General features: G+C 39.6%; 2 protein-coding genes across 5 annotated transcripts; one reads left to right on the forward strand and one right to left on the reverse strand.

The window, feature by feature from the left end:
- Nucleotides 1-2: 2 nt before the first annotated feature.
- duox2 (dual oxidase 2) lies at nt 3-3,931 on the reverse strand. 4 transcript variants are annotated; one of them, XM_044355741.1, is made up of 9 exons: nt 3,582-3,931; nt 3,107-3,169; nt 2,563-2,742; nt 2,327-2,384; nt 2,099-2,233; nt 1,631-1,838; nt 1,313-1,527; nt 1,021-1,211; nt 3-623 (listed from the first exon to the last, which is right to left on the reverse strand). In XM_044355741.1, exons 3-9 carry the CDS (start codon nt 2,707-2,709, stop codon nt 612-614), a joined length of 966 nt encoding a protein of 321 aa, XP_044211676.1. In that variant the 5' UTR covers nt 2,710-2,742; nt 3,107-3,169; nt 3,582-3,931; the 3' UTR covers nt 3-611. The 4 variants fall into 4 exon arrangements, with proteins under 4 accessions (XP_044211676.1, XP_044211675.1, XP_044211674.1 ...); XM_044355740.1 differs by having other exon boundaries at nt 3,041-3,169; XM_044355739.1 differs by having other exon boundaries at nt 3,576-3,931.
- Nucleotides 3,650-16,902, forward strand: duox (dual oxidase). Its single transcript, XM_044355742.1, has 33 exons — nt 3,650-3,716; nt 3,826-3,909; nt 4,007-4,171; nt 4,564-4,751; nt 4,921-5,122; nt 6,188-6,354; nt 6,790-6,853; nt 7,265-7,361; nt 7,547-7,637; nt 8,381-8,483; nt 8,591-8,763; nt 8,883-9,058; nt 9,213-9,331; nt 9,457-9,594; nt 9,685-9,798; nt 10,139-10,341; nt 10,661-10,846; nt 11,098-11,323; nt 11,798-11,891; nt 11,986-12,161; nt 12,255-12,324; nt 12,467-12,508; nt 13,021-13,199; nt 13,310-13,540; nt 13,618-13,717; nt 13,809-13,858; nt 13,971-14,098; nt 14,213-14,366; nt 14,493-14,725; nt 14,817-14,975; nt 15,099-15,254; nt 16,057-16,185; nt 16,297-16,902. The coding sequence occupies exons 1-33, from the start codon at nt 3,650-3,652 to the stop codon at nt 16,417-16,419; spliced, it is 4,587 nt and encodes a 1,528-aa protein (XP_044211677.1). The 3' UTR covers nt 16,420-16,902.
- Nucleotides 16,903-18,530: the final 1,628 nt, after the last annotated feature.

Genomic DNA, 18,530 nt, shown 5'->3' on the forward strand with positions numbered 1-18,530 from the left:
TGCTTGTTGTTTGTTTTCATTTTATTAAGGCAAAAAAAACAACTTACAAACAGACAAGTTATAAAACACATTTGCCTGGATTTGAGATTAGTCGGTTGAACTTTTCCAAGCAGTTTGGTATTCGTTCTTCCTCTTGTGTTTTCTCACTGAATTGGATCTCAGAAGTTGTGAAAACAGGAATCGCTGATAGTTTAACCAATGACACCGCTCAGAAACTATGCACTAATTAAACAACATGTTGCCATGGCAATCTGCATGCACTGTAAGAAGGCTATCGAACACTAAACCTTTTAATATAAAACTAACAATTAGTTATTTTGTCTCATCTTCCATTTCTAATGAAAAAAGAGCTGTACAATGACTAAATTCATATTGATTAGCATATATATACATTGTATGGATCCCATACAATATTGTATTTACAACTACTGCAACATGACAACGAACTTTACAAATCCTACTATTTACAGTTAAATCATTTATAACACTTAACAGGCTCATATAGATAATTAGAACTAGGTGTGAAAAGAGACACTCTCCCTGTAATACATTCAGCAAAAATATCTTCAAGTATTGGCTGGAAAAGCTCCCTGAGGGAAACTTGGAGAGCTTCATATATGTTCCTGAAACATAGAAACCAAATGATCCAAGTTAACAAGCAGCAAAGGCAGAAATAATTTCCTGAAATGTAACATGTGACATAAAAGTCGAGCACAGGATTGAGGATGTATTGTGTATGCTGTGGTGGCCATAATAGCAATGATTCATTAGATTTTAATATTTCAGGCCCTGTTAATACCACATTGGTCACATTTTTAAAATGTCCTTAAGTAGAACTGCATAGGTATTTTGCAGCAATAAACGTACATCTATGTCAAATTTTCCATTAAAGTCATAATGATTATGAATAACACGCTATTGCTGCTTATAAAAGAACAACCAATCCATTTACAAGCAGCAAAAAAATGTTACTTAGATGATTGCTTGATGTGTCAAAAGGAAGTACTACCCTCTACTTACCGATGTGACTTTAGATGTCAGGGGTGAAATTGTCACTCCATCAAGGAATACTGAATTCAGGTAGCCTTCGCCATAAGAAATGTCTTCATCTTCATAACTGTCGACACCACCGCTGAAAGCCTCTTTTATCTTCTCCGGTATCATAAAGTTAAACATCACCACCAGAATCCCAATGATGGCGCACAACACACCTAGAAATCATTTCAGTTAGTAGAAATCACAGACAGCTTTGTATGCCATGTTGAAGTACAAAAAACATATAAAATGAAAGAAAAAGCCTTCTCATCGTTACCTGTGGCCAGAGCCAGCCAGAATGAATGACTGTACTCAGTTTCAAAGGAGTTGGTTCCTATAGAGAAAACACACTGAGGCACGTTCATGATGGTGGAGAAGGAGGCCATGGAGAAGAAGATGAAGGCAGCCGTTACCAACATCATGTACCCGGCGTATAAAATGACTGGCATGGAGAAGAGGATATTGGCGAGCATCCAGCAGCAAAATGCTGTCCTGTGGAGGAAGTTATGTGCAGCCATTTTCATTTCTGCTATATTTTAACCATCATCTGACAGCATAATGACAGAACTTCAGACTGTGAGTTATCTATAGTTACCAAAGAGTTGCAGAGGCGTATCGTCCAGAGTATCTGTATTGAAAGATGAGGCCACATGGGCTTCTGAGGGTAAATTTCTCTGCGATGTACAGGATGGGGTTGGGTAAACCTTTCTCCAAAGCATCCTCATACTCCTCTTCAATAGTGTCATGCCAGTTGAACATCTCATTGTAGTCAATGGTCTCATTGAATTGAACAACGGGATTACCTGAGAGAGAGAAAAGAAGGGCACATTTATGTATATACATTAAGTAAGATATATAAATTCATATAAGACAGATAAAAATCACTTATATAACTGCAGCACAACAATGCTGACATTTGTTTTTGTTTTTTAAAACAAAAAGAGCAGGAATATTTCATCAGACGCTTGAGCAAACATGTCAAACAAAGATTTAAGTTGCTCAAAACATAAAGCTGCCAACATATGGTTGTATTGCGCAACTGCGACATGCAACAATGACTCACCTTTAAGTGTAACATTAATGCCGTACAGTCCCACGTGCAAGCCGATCTCTGCATTAACCACTGCATTGCTGAAAGACTTGTAAGTGGCATTTGCGGTCATTCTGGCCTCAGCCCAGTCGTTGGTGAAGTTCAGTGCTGCAGAGGAAAGAACATGAAGGTGAATAATGATGGCAGGAAAAACAAAATCTATAATTTATTCAACAGCAATGAAAAGGAATACAAACTCACCCACAATCACCACGCCTATGAACAAGCTGATAATTATTCTGAACATCCAGAAGAGCCTCTGTTGAAAAGGAAAGAACATAATCAAGATTAACCTGGTGTATCATAATATTGACATAAAAAGCATCATAATGTCATAATTTTTCCTCAAAACCATCTTTACAAGCCCAGAGGGAGACAGTAATTCTGACTCTGTGTTTGTAGTGAGTGTAGAAGTTTATCTGATGGGTTGCACTCACCGACTTCCCTCGTATCCCTGGCAGAATGATAAGAAGACTGACTGCTAGCACAAGGAAAACCAGGATAATGGTGAGCAAGCGGCCACTGAAGATGAAGGAGGTCCTTTGTAGAGGGTAGAATGGGTAAATGTCATCGTAGAAAGTCATCTTAGCTCCAGATCTTTACGGTTCCAGCTGAGACTAGACAGTGTAACAGAGAAGACAGTGTTAGCGGCGGGGCTCTCAGTTACCTCCAGATGCAGAGATAGCAGCCCTTGTTCCTTACAGTAGATAAGAGAAGGTACATTATTACCACAGTGTAACAATGGCACATGATTAAGTGTCTAAATTATTTAATATCATCTAACTTTGATTGCACTGGGTATGTTTTCAGCAAAGAAAGAAACGCATCTGTATAAAGCACAAAATCTCATTTGAATCTAAATTGAAATAAAAGTGTCAAATAAAACCAATTAATGGAACAGAGAAAGTCCCTTACCTGAAAGTTGGCAGACGAGGACTGTGGAAGAAGTGAGTCAAGTGTGAATGTTGCGGGGGAACTTACACTTCTTTTATAATGGCGGTCCCTCTTTGTGTCACTGAGGAGGAGGATGCATTGACTGGAATGCTGCAAAAAAGAGGTGTGATCCAGATATGATGACCATTCTCATTCAGGCCACACTGGTCACATGCAGTTTTGTGACAAGCTGTGCAACACATGTTGGCTTTAGTATTGCACCATCCCTCACCAGCACTTGTGTTCCTGCACTACTTCTGCACTACATTTCAACCCCTGCAGTGGGTAAGCCTCAACTATTTCATCTTCTCCTATCAAATATAGTGATAATGGAAATGTCTTTTGGTGTCTACTTTACATACATGACTGAAATGAGCAGTACTAAAGTTGTTGTTCATTCAACCAGACGCCTTTAGACTTAGACTCTCTCGTTTTTCTTGCTAATAGCTGCTAAAGCAACAAAGTATAGGCTATCACATGGAAATATAACAGAAATATGTCAGTAAATGTCAGTTACCTTCACCTTGACTTTTTCAGAAGTCCTCCGCTGCTCTTGGTTGCGGTCTGAGCTGAGAAGCATCTCTCGCATCAATGGATTTGCGTAAACGGGTTTGGAGTGTCTGTGCAGTGGTTGGCTTGGTGCTCATTGTCAGTGAACGTGAGTAGACAGCAGTAGCACTTCATATTCAGACTTTACTCAACCAAGTTAACGCAGAAAACGGCAGCAAAGTAAGAAAAGCTGTTTAAACTCGACATGTCTTGAACAGATTCACAGTGTGAAACAACCTGGGAGGTTCCTCGCTTTGACGGCTGGTACAACAGTTTAGGATATCCCAGACGCGGAGCTGTCGGTAAGTTACAGGGCTGCCAAAATGCGCAGCAGCAGCAGCAGCAGTAAGCTTCACTCTGCCGACACACCTGCTCACCGCTGTTGCTGTGCTCGCGCAGGTTCTCACCTTATGCGCCTCGTGCCCGCGCACTACTGGGACGGAGTCTATCAACCCGTTCAGGAGCCTCTGCTGCCAAACCCCCGAAGACTGAGCCGCCTGCTGACCGCTGGACCCTCCGGTCTGCCCTCAACACGCAACCAGACCGTACTCTCACTGTTTTTTGGTAAATATGTTGGCGAATGCATTTAAGTACACTTTCACAAATTACCGAATAAGTGGAAAACATTGAGATACAGTAAGGTGCAAAACAGGTGTAAGCACTTAAGATAATTAGGCCATCATACCCTTATTGATGTTGCATCAATAACACCTAGAAAAAAATTGTAAAATGCAATATTATACATACAGATAAAATATAATCATTAAAATATGATATTGATTCAGATATTTCTTATATTGACTGATACCAATAATATGTTAAGATATCAGTTTATCTCTGATTTAATAGTCTAAATACCAGTGTTGCATTCCCAGCAGAGCCCTTCTTTCATCATTATTATTCAGGTAAATATTTTTTTTTTGCAGTGATGACTTTTTATTATTTTAACTTTTCAGGTTATCACGTCGCTTTTGAGATTTTGAACTCAAGAGCTCCTGGTTGCCCACCTGAATTCATGAACATCCCAGTCCCAAAAGGTGACCCCATTTTTGACCCCACTGCTACTGGCAAAGTCATGTTGCCTTTCCAGAGAGGACCATGGGACAAAGAATCCGGCCAGAGTCCCAGTAACCCTCGTACACAGGTGCCGATTCTTATCAATATCAAGATCATTTGTTTTTATTAATGTTAACATATTACATCCTTTAGAAACAAGCAATAATTGTTAGAGAAGAGTTGTTCAGGCAGGTCTGGAGGACATTTTAAATACTGTTTTCCTTTCCTGAAGTGCAAAGTTTTCGTGTGATTTGAAGGTCAACTTGGTGACAGCGTGGATAGATGGTAGCTCCATCTATGGCCCCTCCACTTCCTGGTCTGACTCCCTGAGAGGCTTCTCTGGGGGGCTCCTGACTTCAGGCTCTGAGTGGAACATGCCGAAAGAAGGAACAGGACACAGCCACATGTGGAGCACTGCTGACCCCTCTACAGGTGATCATGGACCCCATGGCCTCTATGGTGAGATATAGTTCATACTTTAACCTTCAGTTCTGCACATGGTGGGGTTTACGACATCAGGGGCCTTTCTGAAAAGTGTCTTCACCTGGAGGGCAGTACATCCAACCAGATAGTGTGATTTATTGACCTTAAGAATAACTGACGATAGCTTAACCTAAAACAGTGGAGCTCAGTGCCATTTAATTAATGTCCTTTAAATCCCTGAAACTAAACAGCAATGTCGCTTTAGAGTGACAGAATTGTTCACAATAATCCACATTTTCTTCTCCATAATTGTAATTTTCAGTGAATGGAGGTCATTATATGTGTGAACAGAAGTTACTTTTGAGTTTTTCAAGTGTAACTTTGGTTGCGATTTTATATGATAATACTCCAAATCTCAGTAACTCACACTAAAACTATCTGGATTCAGATGTAAGATTAAATATGTTTTATTGTGTGTATGGATGAACTGTGCCTTTTAACAATATGTCATCTGTACTGCGTTTTCATACTGTATGTGGCAATATCCACCCAATCGATACTGCAAGCGACTGAAAACAAAGTCCAAGAATTTATTACAAATATTATTTCACAGAAGTCTGCTTTAATCAGGGTTGCAACTTGCGAGGCTGAGTCAAGAGAGGCCCATGCCTGACGCGTGTTATGACTCTTTAATTATTGTCTAAATGGCTTGTCACACTCACCGCAGTAAATCCCTCACGCTATAGCGAAGAAGGTGCCGTACAGGTGCCCTGAAACCAGTGTTTTGTTGCTTGTGTTTTCAAAGGTGTGTAGTTATTATCTGGGGTGGAGGCGGAGGATCTTCTACTGTTGTCACCGCTCTGTTTTCACGTCCTTGAAAACAAACAGCCAAATTATCATTCCATTAGTGGTTAGAGATCCTCATCAATCAATGCCACGGGAGTGTGACTGAATATTTGTGAACTTTGGAGTGGTTTTCTGTATAAAAACACCTTACATACACAGCTTATTCTCTGCTTATTGTGATGTAGCCATAGTGGTGTTAATTTACCTGATGGAACAGGAGAATTCCCTATAATTTCTGCTGTCTTCTGTGTACAGAGTTGGGAAATGCCTGGGCCAATGAGAACATGTTCACGGCAGCAGAGGGGATTATCTGGTTTCGCTACCACAATTATGTAGCCTCCAAACTGCATGAGGAACACCCAGAGTGGTCAGACGAAAAGCTGTTTCAAAACGCCAGGAAGACCGTTGTGGCCACATTTCAGGTAGAGGGAAAAGTCTCCACGTAATCCTCCCGCTGCTCAGGTGCTGATTTAATTTGCACTCTGGAAACAGAAAGAGGTTGCATCAACGCCAGGTGGTCGTGATTTTATGGATGAAATTGATGGTTTTAGTTTAGGGGTGAATGCATCATCACTCACTTGTTTAATTAGAAGAGGTTTGTCCTCTGCAGGAACTGTGCAGAACAACATTACACACATGTTAATTCATTTTTCTGCTTCTATAGTATAGTTAACAAGCTGCAATAATAAAATCAGTATTTATATGTAAAGAAACTTCACCAAAAATGTTTTGTATGTGAGAAAAGGAAAAGAGAAGAAAAAATCAGGTTGAAGGATATATTATCAGCTCATCATTTGGTGAAATAGTTAAAGTTTAAGTCCAAGAGTAACTTTTATCCCTACTATTTTTCTTAACAGAATATTGCACTCTATGAATGGCTGCCTGGATACCTTGGAGACAAAAAGCTCCCTCCTTACCCAGGTAAGAATCAGCCAGAGTGCGTGTGCGTACAAGTGCAGGGCAACAGGTCATGCTCTGGTGACCACAAGCCATGGTGAGGTGAGCTATCGTTGGTGGTGTTTGACAAATATGTGCTCTGTCAGCAAAGAGCATCACCACGAGTCTCTTTCTTCTGCTGAATAAGCACCCGCAGCTGAAGAAAGTTAAAGGGACAATAGTCAGATGATCCCATCATCTTAATCACTCTTCATTTTTCGTAGCTATAATGTTTTTGTTGCCCCAGTTTAACCATTTAAATGATGATAAAGGTTGTTTTCATACTTGAGGATTGTTTCTACTGTTTCTTTCTTCATTGTATAACTCATAAGTTATATTTGTTGTCACTCTGCTTTTCCTGCTTCTTGTATTTTATGTTGATTTATCTCCATACAGGTTATCAGAAGTTTGTTGATCCAGGCATTTCTCCTGAGTTTCAGGCTGCTGCCGTACGACTTGGCATCACTATGGCTCCACCTGGTGTTTACATGAGGTATTGTTCTTCTTTTCTCCTTTGCATATTGTGGAGAAAATCAAAACTCATACAAAACCCACTTTGTTTTGTGTGTTTTAGTTGAGTGTGACATTGTCAATGCACTGCTGTGATCACAGTCAGACAGTGTGTGTATGTTCTATGAGGAATATAATGATCTGTATTGGCTCTCCTCCGTCCTACAGAAACAGAACCTGCCATTTTCGGGAGATTATCAACAAAGATGGGAGCTCATCACCAGCCATGCGTCTTTGTAACAGCTTTTGGAAACGTCAGGTATATAATATTTGTGTTGCTGCATTTTCATAAGCACACAAAGCAGGAGTTGACAGTAAAATGACCACTGTGCTGTATCTCCATCTTCCACCACAAACCTTTGCTTTCACACCACAAACTCGACCACACTCTGCTTTCATTTTAACTTCATTGTAAGCAGAAGTATAATGATTTTTCAAAACTTGAACAGGCAATTAAGTCACATTTTGAACAATTATTTATTTATGGAGACAATGGTAAAGTACAGATGGACATTGGGATATAAACTCTTGAAATTTAGAAGCAGAAAAATAAACCACTGTATGTCTCTGAGCACAAATGGGGACATTTGTAAAATATTTTGCTATTGATTTAATAACAAATCACTTTCTATCTATTCACAGTATTTCTGTAGAGGAAAGTTAGATTCTTAGGGGGGTCGAATTTATATTGTTTATACACAGTCTATTGAATCTACAACTAAATTCATTGCTTTTTGATAAATACCATGCTGCAAGTACATCTTTTTTTATACAGTAGTGCTTGCTTACCAAATGAAGGTATATCTACAGTATGTTCTGTTGAATCCTTTCAACGTTCTTCAAGGACAGAGTGAGAAAATACTTGCTGTGATGGATGATGTTGGTTTTTCTACAATGTGTCCTTCCTGTATACTAAAATATGTGTGTTTTAAAAAGCCTCCATCTGTTAAAGAGGAGAGTTCAGGATATTCCGTATTAATGCTTCTGTCATTTTGTTACCAGAGAATCAATGTGAAGACAAGCCGGGATGTAGACGACCTCCTCATGGGCATGGCCTCCCAGATTGCAGAGAAAGTAGACAATGTTGTTGTGGAGGACCTGACAGGTGTTTAATCCTTCTTACTCACTGTCTGTATTACTCTGTATATCTTTAACACATATTTAAGTTAGAAATGAATATTCAACCTTCTGATCTGATTTCCACCCTGACAGACTTCATGTACGGACCCCTAAGGTTCACCCGCACAGATTTGGTGGCACTGACTATCCAGAGAGGAAGAGACTTTGGCCTCCGTAGTTACACTGATGTCAGAAAAGCTCTGGATTTGCCTCCTGTGAAGACGTTTGATGACATAAATCCTGAGCTCAATAGCACCAACCCACAGGTAAACTAGAATCTCTCAAGCAAAAAAAACTTCTTTAAACAAATAACAATCGAAGATAGACAAAAGTAAGTTGAAAGTTTTACAATAACTTTGAATTAAAGTGTGTTCTTCTCCAACAGTTACTCCACAATATTGCAGAACTGTATGACAGAGACGTCGTGAAACTGGAGCTCTTCCCTGGAGGACTGCTGGAGTCTCTCGATGGTCCAGGTCCAGTTTTCTCCGCCATCATCTTGGACCAGTTTGAACGCATCAGAAATGGAGACCGCTTCTGGTTTGAGAACAAACAGAATGGGTGAGCTGCTCTCTAAAGGACTTTCAGTACAGAAATAGCTGAGATACAGTTTGTGACTGATCTCATTGTACTGTTTGAAACAATAACATCCATTCATATCATGTGGGTCAGTCGTCTTATGACAGTTTTATACTCACTTTGAGGTGTTTTCCAGTTTGTTCACAGATGAGGAGATCCAAATGATCCGCAACGTGACGTTTCATGATGTCCTTATTGCAGTCACTAGTGCAGAGGCCACTGATATACAGAATAATGTCTTCTTCTGGAAGGATGGTAAAAAATATGACATAAACTGTATATTTGATTCATGAACCAGAAAAAAAATCCAGAGTTTCTCTTGAATCTGTGAATATATTTAATGAATGAATAAATTAAAATGATCTCTCTGTTGCCCTAAGGTGACCCTTGTCCTCAGCCCACACAGCTGAATGCATCAATGCTCCATCCCTGCACTAATGCCACCAAACTTAATTACTTTGATGGGAGCAAAGCTGGCTTTGGGATATTTATCATTGTTCTATTCCTCTTCCCTGTTGGTCTGTATCATATTCACAAATCTCTCAGTTTTTGCACTGTAATAATACTCATATCACTCATCAGCAGTTTTGATCATTTCACCTTCACAGTGAGTTTTCTAGTGGCCTGTATGGTGGCATATCTCCGCAAGTACAGGTATAAGAAGTTCCAGAGAAGAAGAAAAGCTGTAGGCAGAGCAGAGGAGCTGGCTGTGGGAATGACTGGTATGAAAACTAAAAGGGTCCAATACTGTTTTTGCAGTGTCCAGTGTTACTAAAAAACAGCATTTATCAGTTGGGTTTTACAATGAACTCAATGTAACTTCTTAATGAACGTCAGCTGACTGTCAGCAGCTGTTATTTACTACTTTGCTGGTGTTCATAATGTATGTCACATAAGAATCAGCAGAACTGTAAAACTGAGCTGATTATATGAATTTCAGTATAACAACAAGGGACAGGTGGATTCTAAGTGCTGCCAGTATTTCTTGTTATTCGACACCTGTTCTCAGCATTATTGAGAATCTTATCTCAAACCTCTTTTTATTCTGCTTTTTCTCCAAAGCCTATGAGTGGCAGGGTCATAAAAATCCTCTGCAACCTGTCAGCGTGGAGGTCGATGAGAAGAGGAGACTGCAGATCTTCGACAGATCAGGGCCCGCTCTCCGCTGCCTCAATTTGGGCAACCAGCACTACCTAGACGTCCTCCTGTCAAACGACCGTTACCATAAAGCTCTGCTGCTCAAAGTACCGAAAGAGTACGACCTGGTGAGTAGCTGGAAACAGAAGGGAATCGTTTGCACCTTCAGAGTTTGTATCTGAAAAAGCAGCTGCCATCTAATTAAAGTCAAAAGAAAATAGGTTTAAAATGTTTCTGCTTCTTGTGTAAGCATGTATAGCCAAATATGTGTGGGTAGTTTGCAGTTTAAGCACATTCAGCTTTCTGACTTATGTACTAAAGTTGCTTACACACTTCATCCAATTGTCGATGCAAGCATGATTCTGCAGATGTACTTGATCTACATCACTTCTGATCTCACTCCAATCATGTTTATCTTCCCCCGATGGTCTCCGCTTGCACACCCAGGTGCTGTTTTTTGATGACGAGAGCAAACGTACAGCATTTGTCAAGCATCTGCGCCCGGAGGTGACAGACATCAGGCAGGAGATTAGAGTGAAGGAGATGAGAGAGAAGGAACTACTGAAGGAGGCTTTAACCAGAGAGCGGAGGGCTCAGATTGTGGAAACTTTCATTCGACACGCTTTCTCCAAGGTACAGTCAGCCTCTGGATGTTTACCTCATCCGCTGCTCTGTTACAGCGGCAGCAGCTTTAAGCTCGGCTACAAAATGTCGTCAAACTTTGCTTGAGGTCAGATCAGGTCGGACCTCAAGCCAAAAGAGCTAATTGTTGGTTTTGATGGTGACTTCATCCATGGACATAACCTCAGCTGACGTTGATAATATTACTAATAACACTACGGTGACATAATAACACTGTCACTCTCTGTCCCTCGCTTGCACAGGTCTTGGAAATAGAGAAGTGTGATGCTGGGGACATGAGTGGCGTTTCTCACAAGAAAGCCAGGGAGGTCCTCCAGTGCGAGCTGACAGCATCAGAGTTTGCTGATGCACTGGGCCTCAAGTCTGACTCTTTATTTATGGACTCTATGTTCACACTAGCTGATAAAGATGGCAACGGCTACCTCTCCTTCCAAGAGTTTCTTGATGTGATGGTTATTTTTATGAAAGGTAAAACACTTGACTCCAAAATAGTCTACTTCTTTTAAAAAATACTATATACGAAAAGCCACAATACCAACTAGGCTCAGATGATGTGGATTGCATATAGATGGAGAGGAATATGTTAGGATTGATGACAATATAGATGAAATTATATTTTTTGTTATCTGATCGTTTGTGCAGATATTAAACATCTTAACTTCTTTTTCATGTAAAAGAACACATCACCAACTAAATCAATAATAATGAACTACTTTTGGGGGGTTGAAAGCTTTAATTAAGGATATATGACTGCAACTTATTCAATGTCAAGTAGAAAAAATTGTTATTGCAGCTTTTATAGACTGACTTAATGCAGATTTCCTATTTGATGATGAGACAAGTAGGACATGGAATGAGAACATGGATGACATATTTATTTATATTTATTTAATTATTGATAAATCAGTCTAGATTATGTTACTAATGTTAGTATTTTTGCAGGGTCCCCTGAGGAAAAATCAAAACTGATGTTCTCCATGAACGACATTGGTGGAACTGGTTTCTTATCAAAAGAAGAATTTGCCAGGATGCTCAGGTTTGATTTATATTTTTATTTTTTTCATGACTGCACCAACTCTTTTTTTTGCGTGTGTCTGATGGTTTGTTGTCACCTTTTTGATGTGCTGCAGGTCTTTCATTGAAATCTCCAACGGCGCTCTGTCAAAGAGCCAGGCAGAGGACGGCATCAAGGCCATGATGCAGGCTGCAGGCTTTGATGACAAGGAGAAAATCACATGGGAGGACTTTCATTTCCTGCTGCGGGACCATGAGAAGGAGCTGCAGTTTGCCCAACTCAATGTTAAAGGTTAGAGAAAATTTTATCAAAGTCCTTTTAAAAAAAAAAATCCTCATTTCTCTGACCTCTTCTGATGCTTTAGTGTGTCTGCTGTGTGTGCAGGGATGGAGAAACAAGGGAAGAAGCGGCTGAGTCGAGACCAAAGAGTTTCCTTCATTCTTCCAGCAAACAAGTAAGGCTGTAATGTCTCATCTGTATCACACAAGTGATAGCTGTTGCTTATCACTATAGACAAAAATAATTAATCATTGTAACTTTTCATTAAGTTTAATGTGATTCTAATTGTTTCCATTTGTTCATTTTTTTGTTTGCAGCAACAACAAGACAGATGGACAGAAGATACGCAGACGGAAAAAGTATGTTCTACTATCTTTATGCAACTATAAATTAATTCCTGAATATAGAACACGAATTACCAAGAAAGATAAGATGTCTGAAAACTTAAAATAAACCAATTCTGATGACTGTTATCATCTTAGATTTTCAAGAGTGTGTTTTTGTTTTTAATATGGTGTATTTTCCCCAAAATAGAATAGTAGTTCTGGTCATTGTAATATAGTATATACTATTACCTAGTTAAAAAAATGTTCCTTTCCAAGTTCTTTTTGCATGAGTTTTTATGTATTGAGGAAGCAATGGTTGTGTAGGGAACTATGTTGGCATGTGGTTTACTAAAATGTTGAAATTGTTTCCCTCCAACAAAAAAGATTTTACATGTGAAAGTTAGAGTTTCACACACTACTTCGTCTGTTGTTGGGGTGACCTGAATATGGTAAAATACTCCACAGCTAAATGATAGACAAAGAATATAGAACAAAGAATATTCTCTGAATGGATGTTTAATGGATTTGAATAATTTCAATTTCAGGTTAGATGTCAACACTCCAGATGTCTATGTGAAGCCCAAGCGTGAGCAGTACATAAGGAACCCAGTCCAGCAGAAGATCCAGCAGTTCAAACGTTTCATTGAGAATTATCGCCGTCATATTGTCTGCTTTATTGTCGTATATGGCATCACAGCTGGCGTGGCACTCGAAAGATGTTACTGTGAGTATAAATCATTCCCGGCTATGTCCTGTTGATGTATGATAATTCTTCACCACCCTTTAGTATCATACTTTTTCTGGTCTGAGCTGATTGAAAAATCCTGTGTTCAGACTACGGTTTGCAGGCAGAATCTACAGGTTTCCCTGAGACGTCAGTGGTGGGGATCATCGTCTCCCGGGGCTCGGCGGCCGCCATCTCCTTTCTGTTTCCCTACATGCTCCTCACCGTGTGCCGCAACCTCATCACGCTGTGCAGAGAGACCTTCCTCAACCGATACATCCCCTTTGACGCCGCCATTGACTTCCATCGCTTCATGGCCATGACTGCCATCATCCTTTCAGGTTGGTAGGGATGTTCAGTTTTAAGTATTTGTATTTTTCTTTTTGTGAACTAACTCCCATTTTTGTTCTATCTGTAGTTGTTCATAGTTTGGGCCATGTCGTCAACATCTACATCTTCTCCATCAGTGACCTCAGCATCCTTTCTTGCCTGTTTCCCAGAGTCTTATCCAATAATGGGTAATGCTTGAAATATCTGCCTGATTTTAGCAGATACACATTACAGCAGAGTTACGGCATGTAGCTAATTTACAGTGTGTTTTCATTTTAGGTCTGAACTTCCTCTCAAGTGGTCTTGGTGGTTCTTTCAAACTGTTCCAGGTATCAGAGGAGACCTATTTTAGACCCTCAAAAGTCATATAGAATATGGACTTTTTGTTATACTATGCTCTGATTATGTGGGGTTTTTTTCTCTGCTTTGTCCCTTTCCCAGGAATGACTGGTGTCTTGCTTCTCTTTGCTTTTTCATTCATGTATGTTTTTGCATCACACTATTTCCGCCGCATCAGTTTTCGTGGATTTTGGATCACACATTACCTCTACGTTGTCGTCTACATTTTAGTAAGTACTTTTCTGACTTTAGAATACCCCAAATGCACTCTGTTGTCAGCTAACTTTCATGATGGGAAGCAGTTTTGCTAGAGGTGTGATGCTGGCTTTGTTTTCATCCAACAGACAGTTATTCACGGCAGTTTTGCCCTACTTCAAGAGCCCCGTTTCCACATCTACCTAATCCCACCCGCACTACTCTTTCTGCTGGACAAACTGATCAGTTTGAGCAGGAAGAAGGTAGAGATACCTGTGGTCAGAGCTGAGCTGCTGCCTTCAGGTGACACTTAGCATTTTGTGGAAAATCACTATGGAATCACTTTTCCATCGTCTTCACTGAAATCATGTAACGTTTGTGTGTATTTTGCATTCAAGTTCACACTTCCCTTGGCTGTGCTACCTGTAGGTGTGACACATCTGGAGTTCAAGCGACCTCAGGGCTTTGTGTATCGTTCAGGCCAGTGGGTTCGCATAGCGTGCCTGATGTTGGGTACAGATGAGTACCATCCATTCACACTGACGTCAGCACCTCACGAAGAAACCCTCAGCCTGCACATCCGAGCTGTGGGGCCCTGGACCAGCCAGCTCCGAGAGCTCTACACTGAAGAAAGCCTGATTGAGCTGGGAGCCTATCCAAAGGCAGGAGAAAGCATTATTATGAACGTGTGTGTGGTGATTCCTCTGCTTCTCCACTCTTTCTATTTTCACTGATATCTCATTTCATCCCCAGCTGTACCTGGACGGCCCATTTGGTGAGGGCCATCAAGAGTGGATTGACTTTGAGGTGTCTGTTCTGGTGGGAGGAGGAATTGGTGTCACTCCATTTGCTTCCATCCTCAAAGACCTGGTGTTCAAGTCCTCCATCAGGTCCAAGACTCAGTGTAAAAAGGTGCTCCGTAAAATCACACAACATACAGTACATTTTGTCTTGAATTCCTTCCTGCAGCAATATTTATTTGTGCTGTGTGTGATGTTGGTCAAATGATAATGCTAAGTCATTGATTGTTTGCAGGTGTACTTCATCTGGGTGACACGAACTCAGCGTCAGTTTGAGTGGGTGTCAGACATCATCAGGGAAGTGGAGGAGATGGACACCCAGGAGCTGGTCTCAGTTCACACTTACATCACTCAGGTGGCCGAGAAGTTTGACCTCCGCACCACCATGCTGGTAAGATCTGCAGTCACCATTTCCAAGTGTCACAAAAAATAGAGTGGACTGAAATGCTATCAAATATTTAGCAAACATGCATTTAAAGTTGACTTCTAAATACATGCCTTGTTAAAGGGATAGTAAGACATTTTATCATCTCTTTGATGCCAAGAGTTAGGTAAGAAGAACAATACCACTCTTATGTTTGTATCATAAACACAAAGCTACAGCCAACAGTCAGTTAGCTTAGCTTAGCACAAAGACTTGAAATAGGGAAAAACAACTATCCCAGCTCTGTCAAAAGGTAAAAAAAAATCACCTCTAAAGCTCATTAATTAACACAATTTATCTTGTGTAAAAATGACAAGTTGCGAATTACAAGGGGTTATATGTGTGGGACTAATTCTTGTGACTTCCTAGAGTCTTGTCAATGCTGTTGTCACTGCTCCTGGCCAAGAAATATTTTCAACAATAGCTCCCTGTAAACACACAATTCTACAGTTTTTCTACAGATTAAACAAAAATGTATAGCATGTTAATGAGTGAGCTTTAGAGGTGCTGGTAGGTACCTTTGGGCAGAACCAGGCTAGCTGTTTCCCCCTGCATCCAGTGTTTATGCTAAGCTAAGCTAACTGGCTTCTCGCTATAGCTTCATGTTTACTGTACGGACATGAGAGTGGTATCAATCTTCTCATCTAACTCTTGGCAAGAAAGCCGTATTAAGACCGTAAGACCGTATTTCCCAAAATGTTGAACTATTCCTTTAATATTATATAACAGTGAAAACCACTAATGAGTTGCCTTTGTAATGTGTGGACAGTATGTGTGTGAGCGCCACTTTCAGAAGGTGTGGAACCGCAGTCTTTTCACCGGCCTGCGGTCTGTCACCCACTTCGGCCGTCCACCCTTTGTGTCCTTTTTCAGCTCACTGCAGGAAGTTCACCCTGAGGTAAGTCCTTCATCCAGCTTCATCTACCTCATGTTTCTATGAGGCTTTGCCAGTTACAACTGAATGAATTATTTGGACCTATTCCATTTAAATTTGTATTATTATCCGTAGGTGGGTAAAATTGGTGTATTCAGCTGTGGACCACCTGGACTGACCAAGAATGTGGAGAAAGCTTGTCAGCAGATGAACAAGAGGGATCAGGCACATTTCATACATCACTATGAGAACTTCTAACTTGTCCTAAGCACTGGACTACATGTTACAGAACGAACAACAAGCCACTTTGCGCTGGAGAATACAAGTCACTGCAGCAGTTAATTAATATTATTTTTCCACTTACAATCACAGAGCCAATTTAGGAAGTTTTGATTTTATGTAATATTATGAAGTGAAAGGTACTGGATGCCTACTAATAAAATGTGTATTCCTCTTTACATCTTTATTCTTTGATCATTAATATTATTGCTACATTAATTCCAATCAGTCAAGGATGTGATTTTTAATTTAATACAAATGTCAAAAGGATTTTACTCATAATTTCTGTCAAATCATTGTTGTAATCATCATGCATCATTTTTTATTAATAGTTTTTATTGGCTGTTTGACTCAGAGATGGAACTGGAGTTAGCTGTCATACATGGTTTGCAAATATGTTTTTGAGATGATAATGTACAATTGATTCCATGTTATTGATTTCTTGTGCTTTTGCGTGAAATATTGGGAATAAATTAATATTTTACAAAAGAATCTGTACCAGTGTTGTGTCAGACGGAAATATCCTAAATCTTAGAAACATTGTAAGTGGCAGCTCATAGATACAACAGAAAGTTCAAATGTGATTTCTTGGTTGTAGGACATGAGATTATGTAATTGGGGGATTTTGGAAGTTCCCTAAATTATGCTGTTGGCCCTTTCTGGTGCCAACTGAGAACTAGCTTATTCAAATTCGCCTGAGTTAACCCAAACTTCAAAATTTGACTTGTTGGTTGAGTCATAAGCCAGAAAACCTCCTCAGCCAAGCAGATGAATAACAAGTAAAAATTTTGATTCTCCACAAGGAACTGAATTGTGTCTTATACATTATTTATCAGTTAAGGCTGTGGGACATCATTCTACAGCAAATTGCATTTTTCACATTTATGTGTTTGATATTTGCACAACACAGTTATTGCACCCTGCACAAATGTTATGCTACATGCACAGTCTCACAAGAACAGGCTGCACAAATAGAGTTAAATACAAAGATTTAATGGGACTGAGTCAATATCACGGAGGTTTAGTGACATAAAACCAAAAGTTACATAAAAACACATTAATTTACAACAAACACATCCAACGTAACAAAACACAATAAAACTTGACTATTAAAACAATTACATTCCTCAAACAAGTGATGCAGTAGGTTTAACTTTCCCCGCCCAGATTTATATTTCCAGTTTGGTGATTGAACTGGCGACCTTCTGCTTGCAATGCCGGTTAATTAGATAATGGACGTTCCCATTCTATAAAAGTACAGTTTACATGAGACTTTCTGTGTAATCACATTCACACAATATATAATAATCACATATGCACACAACACACTGACTTAAAAGGAGAAAAAATGTAAAATATTGTGTTGTGTGTCTACATGGCATTGCAGGGTCTGACAACTTTGTGTGCATCCACAATCAAGTTGCTTACCTTTAAGTAGTTTCTTTTGTTCATTAAAACATAATTGGCAGGTCTTCCTAGACATTAAATGTAATTACAGAGAAAACTTGTGTCTGTCTGTAGAAATCTCCATCTACATTCCTGCTTGTTAAACATGTGATTCCACTTCGCTCTTGTGCCCTGAATAAAATATACATCTGTCAGTCTTTTCCTAATAAAACTGGCTTGGGTTGAATGCAGGTAGGATATGATTGCTCAGTCAGTGATTAAGATCTGTGATAGAAGGAATCTTCAAATCTGGTGCAGGAGTCGTGTAAATTGGTGGTGCAAGAGAGAAGAGGGTTCATTGTGCATGGAAAACTGTGTTTCTTTGATGAGAATTTTGTCACACAATGTTTCATAATAATCTTCAATCAAATTTTTTTCTTATGGAAAATGAATACAGTAATATGGAAAGCCAGAAGTGGACATTTACTCCCTTTTACCAGCATTCCTACCATAAATGGTGTGCAAATATGATACATTGCAAATTTGTCTCACTCAAGCATCATGAGGAATCTGTCAAGCAATCGAAATCCTACTGGAGAACAAACAAAATACACTTTACCTTATGTGTCATCATTATTTCTTGTACTATCTTCACCATGTTCTGTTTTTTCTACTCTATTCTATTCTATATTTATTATTTTTTG

Source organism: Thunnus albacares, chromosome 7, assembly GCF_914725855.1.
Source record: "Thunnus albacares chromosome 7, fThuAlb1.1, whole genome shotgun sequence".
NCBI lineage: Eukaryota > Metazoa > Chordata > Actinopteri > Scombriformes > Scombridae > Thunnus > Thunnus albacares.

Coding starts and splice junctions, on each gene's coding strand:
- duox (XM_044355742.1), top strand. CDS start 3,650: ATGGATTTGCGTAAACGGGTTTGGAGTGTCTGTGCAGTGGTTGGCTTG. Junction 12,509..13,020: donor AAGATACGCAGACGGAAAAA/GTATGTTCTACT, acceptor TTTCAATTTCAG/GTTAGATGTCAACACTCCAG. Junction 13,859..13,970: donor GTTCTTTCAAACTGTTCCAG/GTATCAGAGGAG, acceptor TCCCTTTCCCAG/GAATGACTGGTGTCTTGCTT.
- duox2 (XM_044355741.1), bottom strand. CDS start 2,709: ATGACTTTCTACGATGACATTTACCCATTCTACCCTCTACAAAGGACC. Junction 2,385..2,562: donor CAGGGATACGAGGGAAGTCG/GTGAGTGCAACC, acceptor CCTTTTCAACAG/AGGCTCTTCTGGATGTTCAG. Junction 1,528..1,630: donor TACGCCTCTGCAACTCTTTG/GTAACTATAGAT, acceptor CTTCCTCCACAG/GACAGCATTTTGCTGCTGGA.